Source organism: Taudactylus pleione, unplaced genomic scaffold (assembly GCF_031769625.1).
Source record: "Taudactylus pleione unplaced genomic scaffold, aTauple2 ptg000032l, whole genome shotgun sequence".
NCBI classification, from domain to species: domain Eukaryota; kingdom Metazoa; phylum Chordata; class Amphibia; order Anura; family Myobatrachidae; genus Taudactylus; species Taudactylus pleione.
Window position 1 is genome coordinate 161,914 of NW_028284434.1, and position 16,560 is coordinate 178,473.

At 41.5% G+C, this 16,560-nt stretch overlaps 1 protein-coding gene across 2 annotated transcripts in view; it reads left to right on the forward strand.

The window, feature by feature from the left end:
• Positions 1-16,560, forward strand: part of LOC148538899 (uromodulin-like) — a 146,096-nt gene that overhangs the window by 97,834 nt on the left and 31,702 nt on the right. For both annotated transcript variants that reach the window (XM_088451927.1, XM_088451928.1), the window contains 4 exons: positions 4,721-5,515; positions 6,798-6,896; positions 14,047-14,255; positions 16,159-16,316. In XM_088451927.1, coding sequence (XP_088308053.1) covers positions 4,721-5,515; positions 6,798-6,896; positions 14,047-14,255; positions 16,159-16,316 — 1,261 coding nt within the window. The remainder of the gene's footprint in view (positions 1-4,720; positions 5,516-6,797; positions 6,897-14,046; positions 14,256-16,158; positions 16,317-16,560) is intronic.

The following is a 16,560-nucleotide window of genomic DNA, read 5'->3' on the forward strand; positions in this document are numbered from 1 at the left end:
AGCAGTGCATTGTTACTGTGTTATTCTCAGAGCAGTGCATTGTTACTGTGTTATTTTCAGAGCAGTGCATTGCGACTGTGTTATCCACAGAGCAGTACATTGTGACTGTGTTATTCTCAGAGCAGTGCATTGTTACTGTATTATTCTCAGAGCAGTGCATTGTAGCCCTGTTATTCTCAGAGCAGTGCATTGTTACTGTGTTATTTTCAGAGCAGTGCATTGTTACTGTGTTATCCTCAGAGCAGTGCATTGTCACTGTGTTATCCACAGAGCAGTGCATTATTACTATGTTATTCTCAGAGCAGTGCATTGTTACTGTGTTATTCTCAGAGCAGTGCATTGTTACTGTGTTATCCTCAGAGCAGTACATTGTTACTGTGTTTTTCTCAGAGCAGTGCATTGTTACTGTGTTATCCTCAGAGCAGTACATTGTTACTGTGTTTTTCTCAGAGAAGTATATTATGTTATTCTCAGAGCAGTGCATTGTTACTGTGTTATTCTCAGAGCAGTGCATTGTTACTGTGTTATTTTCAGAGCAGTGCATTGTTACTATGTTACTCTCAGAGCAGTGAATTGTTACTGTGTTATTTTCAGAGCAGTACATTGATACTGTGTTATTCTCAGAGAAATGCATTGTTACCCTGTTATTTTCAGATCAGTGCATTGTTCCTATGTTATTCTCAGAGCAGTGCTTTGTTACCCTGATATCTTCTGAGCAGTGCATTGTTACTATGTTATTCTCAGAGCAGTGCATTGTTACTGTGTTATTTTCAGAGCAGTGCATTGTTACTGTGTTATCCTCAGAGCAGTGCATTGTTACTGTGTTATCCTCAGAGCAGTACATTGTTACTGTGTTATTCTCAGAGTAGTGCATTGTTACTATGTTATTCTCAGTGCAGTGCATTGTTACTGTGTTATTCTCAGAGCAGTGCATTGTTACTGTGTTATCCTCAGAGCAGTACAATGTTACTGTGTTTTCCTCAGAACCAGGGGCGGATTGGGAATTTAAAGTGGCCCTGGAAAAATTCTTGAAAGTGGCCCAATGTGTCGCCGAAGGCGTGTGCCTGAAAAAATGGGTGTGGCCTTGTAGCTAGGGGTGTGGCCTGGTGTGAAATGCTACGCCTGCAAGCTACTCCCCTTGTTTTTATCATGCTGGGGGAGTGACCACTGCTTCGGGAGCTGATGGATATGCCCCCAGCACCTCTCTCCAGTGAATAAACACAGCATGTAAATAAGTGTTTTCTTACCTATATGATTTCTCTGCAACAAAGAACCACTGAAGAAATTGATCCTCCCTGGACAGGCCGTGTCTTGGCAGTTGTCGGTTTTCACTATTCATGCAGCAGATCACATGGTCAGGAAGCCGCCTGTTAGCACAGGAATAAAGCCAATGTCATCAACATGCAACAGAGGTTCTCGCCAGTACCACCCCCCTGTATTTCACCAGCACCAACCCTTTGTCACTCTCCAATACCATCCACCTGGGTCTCTCCAATATATCTCACTGTCCAGCTCCAGCTCCTCTTTGCCCCCACTGCCATCTACTTTTTGCCCCAGCACTATCTCCTCTGTGCCCCCAGTGTCAACCCTCTCCCCTCATCACGATTCGGAGTAATTTAATACGCTGCGGCACTCTCGGATGGAGAAAGATCAATAAGTGTGATCTTTCAATTGTTTATCCAACTGTCTTCTGAAGACAGTTGGATAAACAACTGAAAAGTTATTACGTGTGTTCACCACTTATTGAACCGTCTCCGTCTGAGAGTGCCGCACCATATGCAGTGTGTCCATTTGATTTGTGGGGACACCCGGCAAAGCTAATCATATCATGTGGAGTGCCGGTCCGATGCTGGACTATATATATATATATATATATATATATATATACACATGTCCAAAAGAGTGGCACTCCAAAAAACTATAAATCCAATTCCCTGTTGCCCTCCGTAAGAGACCTCCGTGGTGGTCCCAAACATATGTATCCAAAACGGCGACACTCAGGTATGAAGAAATACATTCATAAACAGGTATGCTGCAACGATTCAGAGTAATTTAATAGTCCATTATCAAGGTATCTTGATAATGGAGTATTAAGTTACTCCGAAACGTTGGAGCATACCTGTTTATGAATGTATTTCTTCATACCTGAGTGCCGCCATTTTGGATACATATATATATAAACATAAACACACACGCACGCGCAAATAGCGGCGATAAGAAATAATAATTATCAGGACTTAGATCTGATAATTAATAAATATCAAAATAAATAAATATGGATCTTTCCCAGTGTCTCCCCTGGCATGCTGGTCATATGATGCATACGGAGAGGTACTTCTAAGTCATTACCCCTGAAGTCCCTCTATCGCAAAGGACAGCTCTTTTCAGGAGAGCTGTCCTTAGCGATTATAACCGTAATTGTTCAAGTGTATGGCATTACTAAATGCTGCTATGATTACGATGAGTGGTGGGATGCTTAATGCATCCCACCCCAAGTGTCATGCACATTAAGGGTCATCATGATACCTATTTGCAGACCAAGGTCCCCATTTATTAATGATTGCAATTGCAATGCAATCTGGGCATGACATTACCGTCCATGATAACATTGCAAAATGCTATCATAGCACCGGCATGTACCATCCAGAACATGTAGGGACAGGGGCTCTGAAAGGAACCCATCACTGCAATGTGCCCAGAGAGCTACAGGGGCTGCTGTGCATACGCAGTCCTGCTGACTACACATGCACTGCCACCATTGCTGGGGGAGTGTTCTGGGGGAACCCTCTGCCAGCTAATTATGCGCGGTGTAGCCCATATGCTACAGTGGCTGACGCCATCTTCTGGTGGCGTTAGCTGCGGGGGCCAATATCCGAATGTTGGTAAATTTGGCAGCATGGGGGATGCGGCTGCCAGAGGGAATGGGGAAACTAAATAATTGCAGTTAGCCCCTGAAAACAGGTGTTTTCATGGATATATATCCACAAATATAAAATGATAAATGGGCCCTCGAGCAATAGTGCTTTGATTTGACTGATAAAATGTAGACACATGATTCACACATGGCAATAATGACAGCTCTCTTTGGTATACAGTCGGGAAGCTGGCTTCCCGACTGTCAAATCCCGGCGAGGGTTAAATGACCGGCGTCTAAATATAGACGCCTGTCATTTTACCGACGCCAGGAGACCGGCGCCCGTTATCCCGATTGAACGGATGCTGGGCGCCGCTGCAGACAGCTGTGAGAGGTTAGGTTTAGGGATCCTGGGGAGGACTTAGGGTTAGGCACCCCCCAAGGAGGTTAGGGTTAGGCTAGGGGGAGGGAGGGTTAGGGTTAGGCACCCCCAGGGGGGATTTAGGGTTAGGCACCCCCCCGGGGGATTTAGGATTAGGCGGCGGGGAAGGGGGGGTTAGGTTTAGGCACTAAGAGGGGGGATTAGGCACTGGGGGGGAAGGTTAGGGTTAAGCACGCTAAAGGAGGGTTAGGGGGTTAGAATTAGGTTAGTATATACTTACTTTTGACGATCGGGATTTCCTTCTCTGACGGCCTCCTGCTGGGATTCCGACCGCCGGGCACAGGTCCTGCGGTAAATCATCTGGTGACCTGGCTGCAACACATTGAAGAGATCAGTGCTTCCATACAGGGGGCGTGATGTTAGCATGGCCGCAGCATTGAGTGCGGCTCCGCCCACACCAAGCCTCCTGTCTGAAAGCACTGATCTTTCTCTTCAATGTGTCTCAGCAGATAATCCTCCCTGAGCTCCCACCCCCCACAACTAACACTGGACAGGCTGCCTATACGGTACGTGCAGGGCTGACAAATTTGTGGTCAGCAGTAAGCACTGAGCACATACCTTCAGCAGTTGTCTCCTGTAGTTCTGCCACTGCTGTCAGTCACCCACGGACCCGCACCACTTCCTCACCCCTTGTCCCTCAATGACGCTGATGGTAAACTGGGTGAGTGGAGCTTTAATAGGCTGGCCTCTCTTCTCGCGAGAGAGGCTCAGCCGCGGCAAGGCACACTGGCAGCGGGGCAGCCTGTGTAAAAAACAGATTGTACAGGGACCGGTTGGCGCAAGTCGGGGGGTGGGCCACAATTGAAAAGCGGCCCCAAAACCAATCGGCCCACCGGGATTCTTCCCGCAAAAAATAATGGCCAATCCGCTTCTGCTCAGAGCAGTGCATTGTTACTGTGTCATCCCCAGAGCAGTGCATTGCTACTGTGTTGTCCCCAGAGCAGTGCATTGTTACTGTGTTATCCTCAGAACAGTACATTGTTACTATGTTATTCTCAGACCAGTACATTGTTACCCTGTTATCCTCAGAGCAGTGCATTGTTACTGTGTTATCTGCAGTGCTATGCATTGTTACTTTGTTATCCTCAGTGCTATGCATTGTTACTTATCCTCAGTGCTATGCATTGTTACTGTGTTATCTTCATTGCTATGCATTGTTACTTTTATTTTCAGAGTAGTGAATTGCTACTGTCATCCGCAGTGCTATGTATATTTACTGTGTTATCGTCATTGTTATGCATTATTACTATATTATTCTTAGAGCAGTGCATTGTACTGTTGTTTGTTTAAGAAAGAGTGTTCAGTTAGATTAATTCATTCAGATGTTACTTTATAACTATTCGATGTACTACATAAATACTGTATATTGTTGGATTATTTACTTATTTTCCAATTCATTTTGAGCATTTCATTTTCTTCCCCAGCTACAGCTCAATGTTCAGATTGTCACCCAAATGCTAAATGTGAAGATTCTTTAGGCTTCAGTAAATGCTCCTGCAAGGACGGGTTCATAGGAGATGGCTTCACCTGTTCTGATATTGATGAATGTGCCTATTTATGGACCAATAACTGCTCTCTTGGCATTTGCGAGAATACTTTTGGGTCTTATACTTGTGTCTGTCCAAGTGGTTATATCAGCTCTTCAGGGAATGCCTGTATTGATATTGATGAGTGCTCAAGTGCTGACCTAAACAACTGCTATTCATCAGCAACTTGTATTAACAATGATGGCTCCTATTCCTGTGTCTGTCCCTATGGCTATTTTGGTGATGGGTATGATTGTGAAGTTGATGAATGTACACAAGGTGCATGTGGACTAGGGATGGAATGCTTAAAAACACATGGGTCTTACCAGTGTTCTGATCCATGTTCAGACCATAAAGTTATCAATGAACCCTGGAGAAGTACGTCCAATATTTATGGATATCGAGGGAATTGTGACAGTGACAAGTTTGGATGGTATCGCTTTATAGGCAGTGGTGGAGTTCGCATGCCAGAAACCTGTGTGCCACAAAAAAGGTGTGATACGTCTGCCCCAATGTGGCTGAGTGGATCCCATCCGATCCTTAGTGATGGTATAGTTAAACGCACTGCTTGTGCCAACTGGGGTGAAAACTGTTGTTACTTTACATCAACTGTCCAGCTTAAAGCTTGTCCTGGTGGATACCATATATATAAATTGAGTGGAACACCAACTTGTACTTTATCCTATTGCACAGGTAAGTAGTGTGTTTTGCAATAGTAAATAAATATCTGTTCCTATCAATTAAATGGAGATATTTGATAAGCTCTGTTCAGTGATGTCCAAATACACAAACACATGCAGGATGACAAGCTTTCATAATTACACCCAAACATAGCTGGTTAGTTGCACTACATTATTTTTTCTTTTTCTTAGCTCAGCAGCTTTTTAAATTACCAAGCGGGTCTAAAGGGACCAAAACATCAGCAATCACAAAAAAAGATGTACCAGTTCTTTCATTTTTTCCTCTAACTACCAATCTGTGACAATACATTACAAATATTTTTGCAGATCATTTCCAGGAAAGACAGATCTGCCAGTCATGAAAGGCTCAGCATTTTACTGTAACAGTCAGCAAATCGGCTGATCGTTATCATACACTAGCAATCTACAACCCTGATTGGTCTGTTAAATCCATCATGTTGGGCAACCTGATTCACCAATTCTGATCACTTTTTGGTCGGAATCTGCAATCTATAAAGTTCATAATTACAGATGTTTTTACACAATCATATGCAAAATGCAGAATTAACACAATTGATAGCTTATTTATTGGGGCCTTCAGTCTATAACAATCCCTCTAATTAAAGTCTCAGCAATCATCATCCTAATTCACATTGATTAGAGCGGACAGTTGCATGTCCATGCTGAAATATAACATATCACAGATGCCTGACATGATACATAGGGAGAGGCACAAACAACCTTGCCAGAGTATATAAGCTTAGCAATTGTTAAATATATAGACAAAGGGAATGTGTGCAGAGCATCTGAGACCTTGCAGCACACTGTTCTCAGGAGAACACAGACACTGCAGCAGTGCTACAACAAATTACTATAACACAAAGCAATCTGCAGAAGTGCGTGAAAAGAAAACACAACCCATATATCACACAGGAATAAAATACTGTGATATTCAATTTGATACTGTCTTTAGTCAACTTTGAAACAAAAATACTTGCATTCATTCTTATCACTCCTTGTTCCCAAAGAGCAATGTTATCTTTCATCTCCTGTGCTATTAGTTAGACCGCCTGTTCTCAACAATAACCTGCACACAAGTTTTTATAAATTATCTTTTGATCTTATGATGACACGTATATAGCTTTTAATGCTGATGAAGCAATTATAAAAAAATATAATCTTAATATTAAACACTGTATGACTCTATAAGCATTGATTTTCTTTGTCTGCTCATTTGTTTTAATTTTACACTCTCTGTATACTGTTTTCTTTTCTCACAACCCTAAATCTGTTAGATCCAGACACAGTAAGTAATAAATGTGAAGCGGATGAAGAGTGGAAGCTGAAAGATGGAGAATATGGATGTTACTGCAAGGACCAATATGAAGTCTCTGGTATGTCTAACTGAGAAACCTTTTGAATATTTTTTTTATAGTGTAATACTGTTTAAATCAAATGCAATAAGTTTTTTTTCTGGGCAGACATGCAGGGGAGCCCCTATTTAAGGAATTCCTGACCTCTGAGTAGAATTAGGGGGGAGCATTTTCAGAACTCCTAAAGAGGAAAAGTGGAGGTGTAGCCCCATCGCAACCAACCAGATTCTAGCTATCATTTAATAGAATGTACTATATAAATGATATCTATAATCTGATTGGTTGCTTTGGGCTTCACTTTTAAAAGTGGAATTGTTGCTGTGAGGATACGGGGTTCTCTCAATCACCCAGACACCGAGCAGATGAAACCAACGTGATGGTTTATTTTTCCACAGCACACAGCAACAGATAATATGTAATGGCAAGGGGTAAATACAGAGAACAGGCAATAAACAGGTAGCAGTCCAGACAGAGGCAGTCCCAGTAGAGTACAATGTCCCAGAACAATTCCACGAAATAGCTAGAGACCCTCAGTCCTCACAGTAGAAACTATCACTGATCACACAGCAGTGAATAGTGCATAAGTCCACTCAATCATTTCCAGGACCCCACACGTAGAAGCTAATCACAGAACACACAGCAATGAATAGCGTATAGGTCCTTGCAGAATTTCCAAAGTATAAATCTACAGAACTGGTGATGCGTTCCACTAGCACCTTAGCAGAGCGAGGCCTCTTATGCAAAGTCAGCGACTAACATCTGGAGTTGCCTTCGGTGACATGTTTTAAAATCTTCCAATTTCCCACGATATTGTGACCACCCAGGGGGGGTTGCACCGTCTCCTGATTGGTGCGGGTCCCTTATGCTGTCACTTTCTCCTACCTCCTCCTGATATTACTTCCCTGACGAACACCTGCTAGGATGGTTCCGTTCGGGCTACCAGATTCACGTGAGACACAAAACAGGCAAATGGAAGGAGGAGTAAATCCTGAGCGTCCCCTGGGGAGGTGAGAATTAACTTAGAGGGTCTTTTGTTCTGGGAGGTGTCACCTTGCTCTAGTGGTTACAAATAACACAGACATATGGACCAGGCTAACATCAAGGCTTATCCAGTATTAAACATTACAATTACTTACATTATTATATTACAGTACATAATAGACATGCTAATGGAAATGTTTGTCCTGAGAATGATCACACATACACTAGGAGACGGGAAGGGGGGACACAAAAGGACTAAAAAGTAAATTGATCTCTGCAATGACTGAGATGCTGCCAGTAAATTTGTAACACACATCCCATGTCCTCACAGTTGCCCTTAGCAGGTTCTAGCTATTATCTTCTAGATGGTGCTAGTCACATTTTAAGTAGAATCTGATTGGTTGCTGTGGGCAACAACTTCACTTCTTTAAACCCACACTTTAGTAAGTATAACCCTTGGAGTTGACATAAAGCAGGGAACTCATTAAGAAGAGCACCGGTCAACTACACACAATGGAGATGTCCTTTGAACCAGTGCCTCTGCCTGATTAACAGTCAGAGGCATTTAAAGGGCAGTGTGGGGCAGGGATAGCTGGAGTTCCCGGAAATGGGGGCATGTCTGCCCCATTGTCTGGAAGTGGCTAGGCCAGGGGCTGCATCTACGGATTCACTTTCCTGGCCTCGCAAGCCGGCCAGCATGAGTAGGCTGAGGCTTACTCAGCTGGCTGGCGGCCCAGCGCCATCCACCATCATGACCGATAATCCAGATGGTGATCCCAGCCTGTGACCTCGGTCGCAGCCCTGTCTTACACCTGCAGCTGCATTTGCATATTAGCAAGGATGCTTGCTTTGCAATTCCATCCTAAGCTGAATCACCCCCTAAGAGTGTATTAACATAAGCTTAGGATGCCCCCTTGAGATAATGAGATGACAATTCATATTCAGATATACTGTAGCTCTTAGGAGCAGTACGTAGCCCTTGCAGGAACTGGAGGGCTGGGGTAAACTTAAAATTATTAGCGATTTCTAATGGGTTGCTTGTCCTCCAACTGATCACACAAGTTTTGAGAATGACACAAGTATTGGTTTTCTAAAAGTCTGCTGCTCCAGTTTTTATGATGGCAATTTGAATATACTCCAGAATGTCATGAAGACTGGAAGCTTTAAAAGGATGGTGGAGCTTGAAATCATTGTTATTCCTCTGTTAACCATGCAAGAAAACATGGTTAACAGAGGAAAACAAGAAAACATGTGCAGTCCTCATTGCTTTGCACAAAAAGGGCTTCGCAAGCAAGGATATTGCTGCTAGTTAGATTGCACCTAAATCAACCATTTATCAGATCATCAAGAACTTCAAGGAGAGAAGTTTAATAGTTGTGAAGAAGGCTTCAGGGTGCCCAAGAATGTCCAGCAAGCGCCAAAACCATCTCCTAAAGTTAATCCAGCTGCGGGATCAAGGCACCACCAGTGCAGAGCTTGCTCAGAAATGGCAGCAGGCAGGTGTGAGTACATCTTCATGCACAGTGAGGTGAAGAATTTTGGAGGATAGCCTGGTGTCAAGAAGGGCAGCAAAGAAGCCACTTCTCTCCAGGAATAATATCAGGGACAGACTGATATTCTGCCAAAGGTACAGGGAATGGACTGCTGAGGACTGGGGTAAAGTTATTTTCTTTGATGAATCCCCTTTCAGATTGTTTGGGGCATCTGTAAAAATGCTTGTCCAGAGAAGGAAAGGTGAGCATTACTATCAGTTATGTGTCATGCCAACAGTAAAGGTTCCTGAGACCATTCATGTATGGGGTTTCTTCTCAGCAAAGGAAGTGGGATCACTCACAATTTTGCCTAAGAACACAGCCATGAATAAAGAATGGTACCAAAACAACCTCCAAGAGCAACGTCTCCCAACCATTCAAGAACAGTTTGAGGATGAACAATGCCTTTTCCAGCACGATGGAGCACCTTGCCATAAGGCAAAAGTGATAACTAAGTGGCTCGGGGAACAAAAAAAATCAACATTTTGGGCCCATGGCCAGGAACCTCCCCAGACCTTAAGCCCATTGAGAACTTGTTGTCAATCCTCAAGAGGCAGGTGGACAAATAAAATCCCACAAATTCTGACAATCTCCAAGCATGGATTAGGCAAGAATGGGCGGCCATCAGTCAGTATGTGATCCAGAAGTTGGGCATGCCAGGGCGAATTGCAGAGGTCTTGAAAAAGAAGTGTCAACACTGCAAATATTGACACTCTGCATAAAATTAGTGTAATTGTGAATAAAAGCCTTTGACACTTATGAAATGCTTGTAATTTTACTTCAGTATACCATAGTAACATCTGACAAAAAGGTCTAAAAACACTGAAGTAGCAGACTTTATGAAAACCAATACTTGTGTCATTCTCAACACATTTGGCCATGGCTGTAATTCATTAGCATTGTTGTAACTAAATATTTTTTTTTATTTGTGGATGTCTAATTGGAATACTTATTTCCATTTGGACCGCTACATTACAGAATAATATGAAATAAGGTTTAGTGAGGTAAGCAGATGTGTGGTTATTTGTATTTAATTACATTTTATATGGGAAATTTGACTGACTGTGATTTTATACTCTCAAACACCATCCCTGTGTAGATTCAAGTGTACACACTTGTACACCTGCCGTACAAGGCCAGAACATGGCTCTAATCTTCCCTGTTCCGACACTGCTCCCTTAACTCATGATGTCATAATATCATGCCTAGGAGCTGGGGCCACAGGCTCTAGGAAGTAGAGCATTTTTACACTCTAGATGGCTCTGCAGAAGTGCTGCTGGGTACAGTGTGTCTTTCCAAGCACCAGGCAAGCCACATGTTGCAGCAGCAATAGTGCCATGCCCAGGGCTCTGAGCCTTGGGTGCATTGGGTTGCACACCCGTAGTGATGGCCCTGCCGACATACAGCATAACTTTTGACATTGGATGTATCTAGACAAACGAGGGTTGTTCAAAAAGTAATGCCTAAATGCTCACAACTCAAATTTTATTTTAGATACAGATTTGAAAATTTGTAGTAAACTACTTTGAAGTCTTAGTAACAGATTGACTCTACTTAAAAAATTCACCATCTGCCCTCAAACATTTTCTCTACCTCTCAACCCAAGCTGTGAATCCACTTTGGAAAAATTCCAGTGGTTGGTGTTTGACCCAGGAACATATGGCTTTTTTAACAACCTCTCTTCAAAATGTTGACCCTGGAGACAGTATTTGAGAGGGCCAAACAGATGAAAATCAGAAGGGGCCAAATCAGGACTGTACAGTGGATGTGACATTATTGCCCACCCCATTTTGGCAATGGCCACAGATGTTGCCATCGAAGCATGAGGTCTGGCATTGTCGTGGTGTAAGATGACATTTGACAGTGGAATTGTTGACCTTTTTTTTGCGGATGGCTTCTTTCAGCTTATTAAGTGTAATAATGTATTGATTACATGTTGATTGATTGGTTTGGTTCCAAGTAATCGATGAGAATAACACCTTGGCAATCCCAGAAGAATGTGGCCATGACTTTGTTTACAGCTGTGATTTAAACTTTTTTGGCCTAGGTGAACTTGGGTGTTTCCATTGCTTTGATTTGGGCCTTTGTTTCTGGGTCATAAAGGAATACCCAGGTCTCATCTCATGTAATGACATTTTCCAAAAACGTCTCAGGGTTGGCTTCAAAGTTGCTCAAAAGGTCATTGTGCGCTTACACCCTCTGGGCCTTATAATCGCTGGTTAATTGCTTTGGAACCCATTTAGCACACACTGTACAATATCCCAAATAAGTGATTAGTGTTTTTACAGTGCCATGGCTACATTCAAGTTCATCACTGACATCTCTGATGATCACATGATGGTCTTTCTGAATCATGGCATCGACTTTGTGTCAGTTCTCTGTTATCACTGCAGTTGATGGTCTGCCACCATGAGGTTTGTTGCACACGGACGATTCTCCTGATTGAAAACGCTTCATCCACCTTCTAACATTGCTATAGTCAATTGTACGCTTACCATACACTTTTTTGAGTCTTCTGTGGATTTCTGTAGCATTGCTGCCTTCTTTTTGCAGAAATTCAATGATGGGTCTTTTTTTCATCTTGGATTCCATGGTATTTCTTGGTCTACCTAAACAAAAATACATATATAGCTAGCAGACATATTAAACTACAAACTGACAAAGTTTCAAATAAATATTGTATATTATTTCAGAGTTATGAGCATTTAGGCATTACTTTTTGGACAACTTTCGTACATGCAATTCAACATACTGTACAGACATAAGTATTTTTTTGCAACATAATCTTTACTTACACATACATGCACAAAGGTCCTGATGCAGAGGTGGACACAGAACTGAACTTGTCTGTCTTTTTGCGCTTGTCCGTCTGTGACTTAACTCAAATGCTGCAACAAAGCCTTTCCCTGGTGTACATCTGTGCATATGAATGTGTAAAGACTGAGACGTCCATCTGTAGATGCTGTAAAACCACCTGGTGTGTCTATAGATGCCACCATGGGGTACACCTTTGCAACTGGTTACAGCACTATGGCTGGTGTAGATTGACCATCTGAATATGGCTTCCAGTATGAATGATTGAATATCTGCATATGCAGGTACTTCAGAGACACATCCACGACATGTCCATAAAACTGACCATCTCTGTGTATCCATTTAGCCATCTCTAAATCACCTTCCAGGAACACACAGAATTTTCCAATATATCTCTGATACCATGTGTCTAAATCACAACAGCACATTAGTGCGCACACACTAAGAGAAATTAGGAATTTTCGCACATGCATTTGCAGAAAATCTCTGATCTCCGCGAACATCTGCATTTTGCAACTCTGAATCAGACCCAAAGGTTCTCAAACTCTATGTGGGGTCAGTTAAAATTAACAGTGAGACAATACAATGCTAGAAAACCACTAGAAAAGTTTTGACGGACATTACGCTATAGTTTACAATATGTTACAGGGACGTATTGCCATATAATCTATGGCAGATCCTGTTCTACTCATTCATGAAAGGTTATCTAAACAAAATTATAAACTAATTTTTGATTGTAAATGTTCATGTTTAGTCAATAAAGTTTGGAAGCCAAAAAAAAAAGAATCTATAAAGTGCACTTTAGAAGGTCAGCCAATTTTGAAATACAAAGACAAGACCATGCAATAACATTTCCGGAGACAGCTACCTTTTTGTGGCTATGATTAAACTGAAACTTTTATATGAAAACAAAATGATATCTTTGATGACATTTGTAAATAAACAAACATTTTACTCTGACAATATTGAAGATAAAGTATATTTTCAAATACCCTCACTATTAGTTGTGTTTATGTTCTCCTTGTACACTTCATCAACTCATCCAAAATATCTATTTTAATAGTCAATTCATGTTTAATAATGCTTAACTAAGTAAAATCTATGTAGCCTAGTTTAGAAGGTGTTGTCTTGCAATACAAAGTAAATAACTTTCAGACATTTAAAAGAGGCAAGGCTTGAAAGGCCTGTGGATAATAAATTACATGGTTTGGGATTGTTATTAGTTGCAGTATGTATAGCCTAGTTCTAATGTTTGATGATTGCAATGGGGTAGTTTAGATTCATGCGTTAAGTTTGTATAGTTGTACTAGCATACAGTATCTGGATGATATGCCTAATGGGAGGTGTTAAGCAGCATTTCCTCTTAGTAGTGATGAGCTGATGATTTTCACCCTCAGAAATTAACCATCGATGGGTAGACTATACGCATGTGCAGACGGCAGCTCGCACACGCGCATAGCGGAGCCAGCAGTCACCATCAGGGGGCAGCCACTAAGCGTCATCAGCAGACACATGTGGTGCAGGAGGTGTTTGTAGAGTTCTGACTGGGGTAGGCTAGTGTTACAACCCAACAGGGAGGGTCTGGCAAGCTGTACTGGCACTAACTCAGCCTGCGGTATGTGTCCTCTATTCTTTTATCAGTGCAGCTGTCAGATACATGTTTTTGTTGCCACTTTTCACTTGTCTGCCCCTTTTCCAATTTACTTTTAAGAAATTGTGCAACATATTTCCTCACATAGAAGTCTGAGTGTCTATTTGTAGGTTAGCTAATTATTGGTATAAGTATAAAATATGATTGCAGAAGATAACAATCCTCATCCAGTAGTCGGCTATATGTGTTTCAGCTATTGAAGATGTGAGACCTGAGCTGAACTGTGGAATCAATGAAATGAAAGTCTCATTTCAAAAATGTCAGCTGAAAAGTCTGAACCTTAATATCAGTAGCATCAGGATAAAGGATGGCAACTGCTTTGGATATCAAGATGACCCCATCACAGACACATTTTCCATATTGTCTCCACTTCAAGCAGGGGCATGTGGACTTCAGATAACTGTATGTGATATTATGATTATGATGATGATTGTAATTATATTTCTACTGAGTTCCAAATCTCCAACATTTTAAATGCTGCACACACAGACACACACGGCTATTTTTCTGGAAACATAGGTTCAGGAACTGGGAGTGGAGCTACTGGGGGTGTAATTACATAAATAAAAAATATTGTTGAGAGGTCCAGCTTGTTCCTGCTGAAAAATAGCACTATATATATATATATATACACTATGCAGGTGAGCAGCACTCCCTTCCAGATATAATACCAGTAACCGGTGCCCTCCTAGGTATCCACAGTCCGGATCCAACATATAATAAAGGGTCACAGGCGGCACACGGAAATAAATGCCAGTACACAGCTGGTTACTTAGACATCATGTTTAAGTAACCAGCTGTGTACTGGCATTTATTTCCGTGTGCCGCCTGCGACCCTTTACTATATATATATATATATATATATATATATATAAATATATATGTATATATATATATATATATATATATATATAATTATATTATATTATATGAAAAACAGGTCTGTGCAGAGTAGACCTGTTAAAGTATCATCAATCATAATTTCCCTCTACAAGTGTCAAGTTGATCCCCATGCCTGCACTTAATAATGAAAGTACAAGACAATAAAAAGAGACAAAGTTACTGTGTTATACAGATGCATCATTAAGGGGATGCGGGCTGCACCAGATGACACCATCCAAGGGGTCAGCCCCTTGGATGGTGTCACCAAGCAGCAGTGATAGATGACACACGCATCAGCCACACTGTACCCAGAGAGGTTGGGGGCTACCCAGTAGCTCTTGGAGCACTAGGCATGCTCCCAGTGTGACAAGATTGGGGGTGTTATGTGCAGTCATGCCCTAAAATGTCATACAGCTGGGGATGTGGCTTCATGCCTCTTCCATGAGCATGCACACATAGGTGTACACAGACTGGGGTGTCAGTGTGAGTAGGTGCACTGGATGGCACCAACCCCAGTGATGCCACTGGTGTTATATACTGTTTATACTGTATCTATAAAATAATAATTCAGTAAGATTGATGCCATTTCCTATATGTATGCCCAGTGGGAGGTGGGACGCATGCTACCTGTCCAACAGTTCCCACTGCTAGGGAGATGTGACACTTTAGCAATGCTGGAAGCCAAAGAGGAGTTGAACAAGGACCAGGGCCATCGCAAATACATATAGCATGGGGGCAGGATGGAATGGGGGGATGGGATGGAACAGGAAAGGAACAGAGCAGGGAGGGAAGGTGGAGCAGCACAGAGCAGAAGGCAGGTGGGATGGGGCAGGTGGGGGTATAGCTGCAGATGGAGAGAGGAGCAGAGGCTAAAATAGATAAATAGATAGATTGATAGATAGATGATAGATACACAGAAATAATACACACTGGAGGGATCTTGAATAAAGAACATATAACTCACTATTATTCTGATAGTAGACAGAATCGTGTACTCAATAGCCTCAATAGTTTCCTTATAGTTCAAGAGGACTCTCCTCTTGGCTATATCTATTTATGTATCTATCTTACCAATTGCTCCACCCTGCTCCTCTGTCTATCTGCAGCTCTAATCTTCTGCCTGTCCCGCCCCATCTTTTCCTTCTCTATATATGCAGTAAAAATATTTATTATAGTTAGTGTTTAAAAAAATATACACGTTATGTTAAGTAATTTCTGTAAGTCATTAGCTATTTTTGTATTTTATTATGTTGTTTGAACCTTTGCTGAAAGAGTTTTTAATAACTATAATATGTTTTGTTGCAATGAGTTTTTAGATATAATAATGGACAGTACTTCCCACTGCTTAATAAACCTCATTGACAGTCTGTTATATAATATTCTAAATGGGTTTTCTTTTGTTTGTTGTTTCGCATGCATGCAGGAAAATGGAACGCATGCAATATATGAAAACAGTCTACATATTACAGTTCAATCTACTGGAAAAATCAAGGGAAATCATGAAATAAATGTGGATATGTATTGTGTGTATTCACTTGACATGCTGATCAGTCTGAATACATTTGTGAAACCAATATTTAGGTAACTCAATTGTCACATCTCCTGTCTTCAAATCAATATTTCCCTTGTCCATTCTTCTTGGTATAGGCAAGTACTATTTACTATCTTGAGAAAGATTGTAGCAGACAATTTTAAAGCCCACTTTCCACGAATAAAGTAATCTTGGCCAGAAGTTCTTTGGTGATTTTGGCATTGATAATATTCCTAAAATTGTAAATAAAAAATGTATTTCTTTAATATTTTGTGACAGAAATATGTCTTTTTA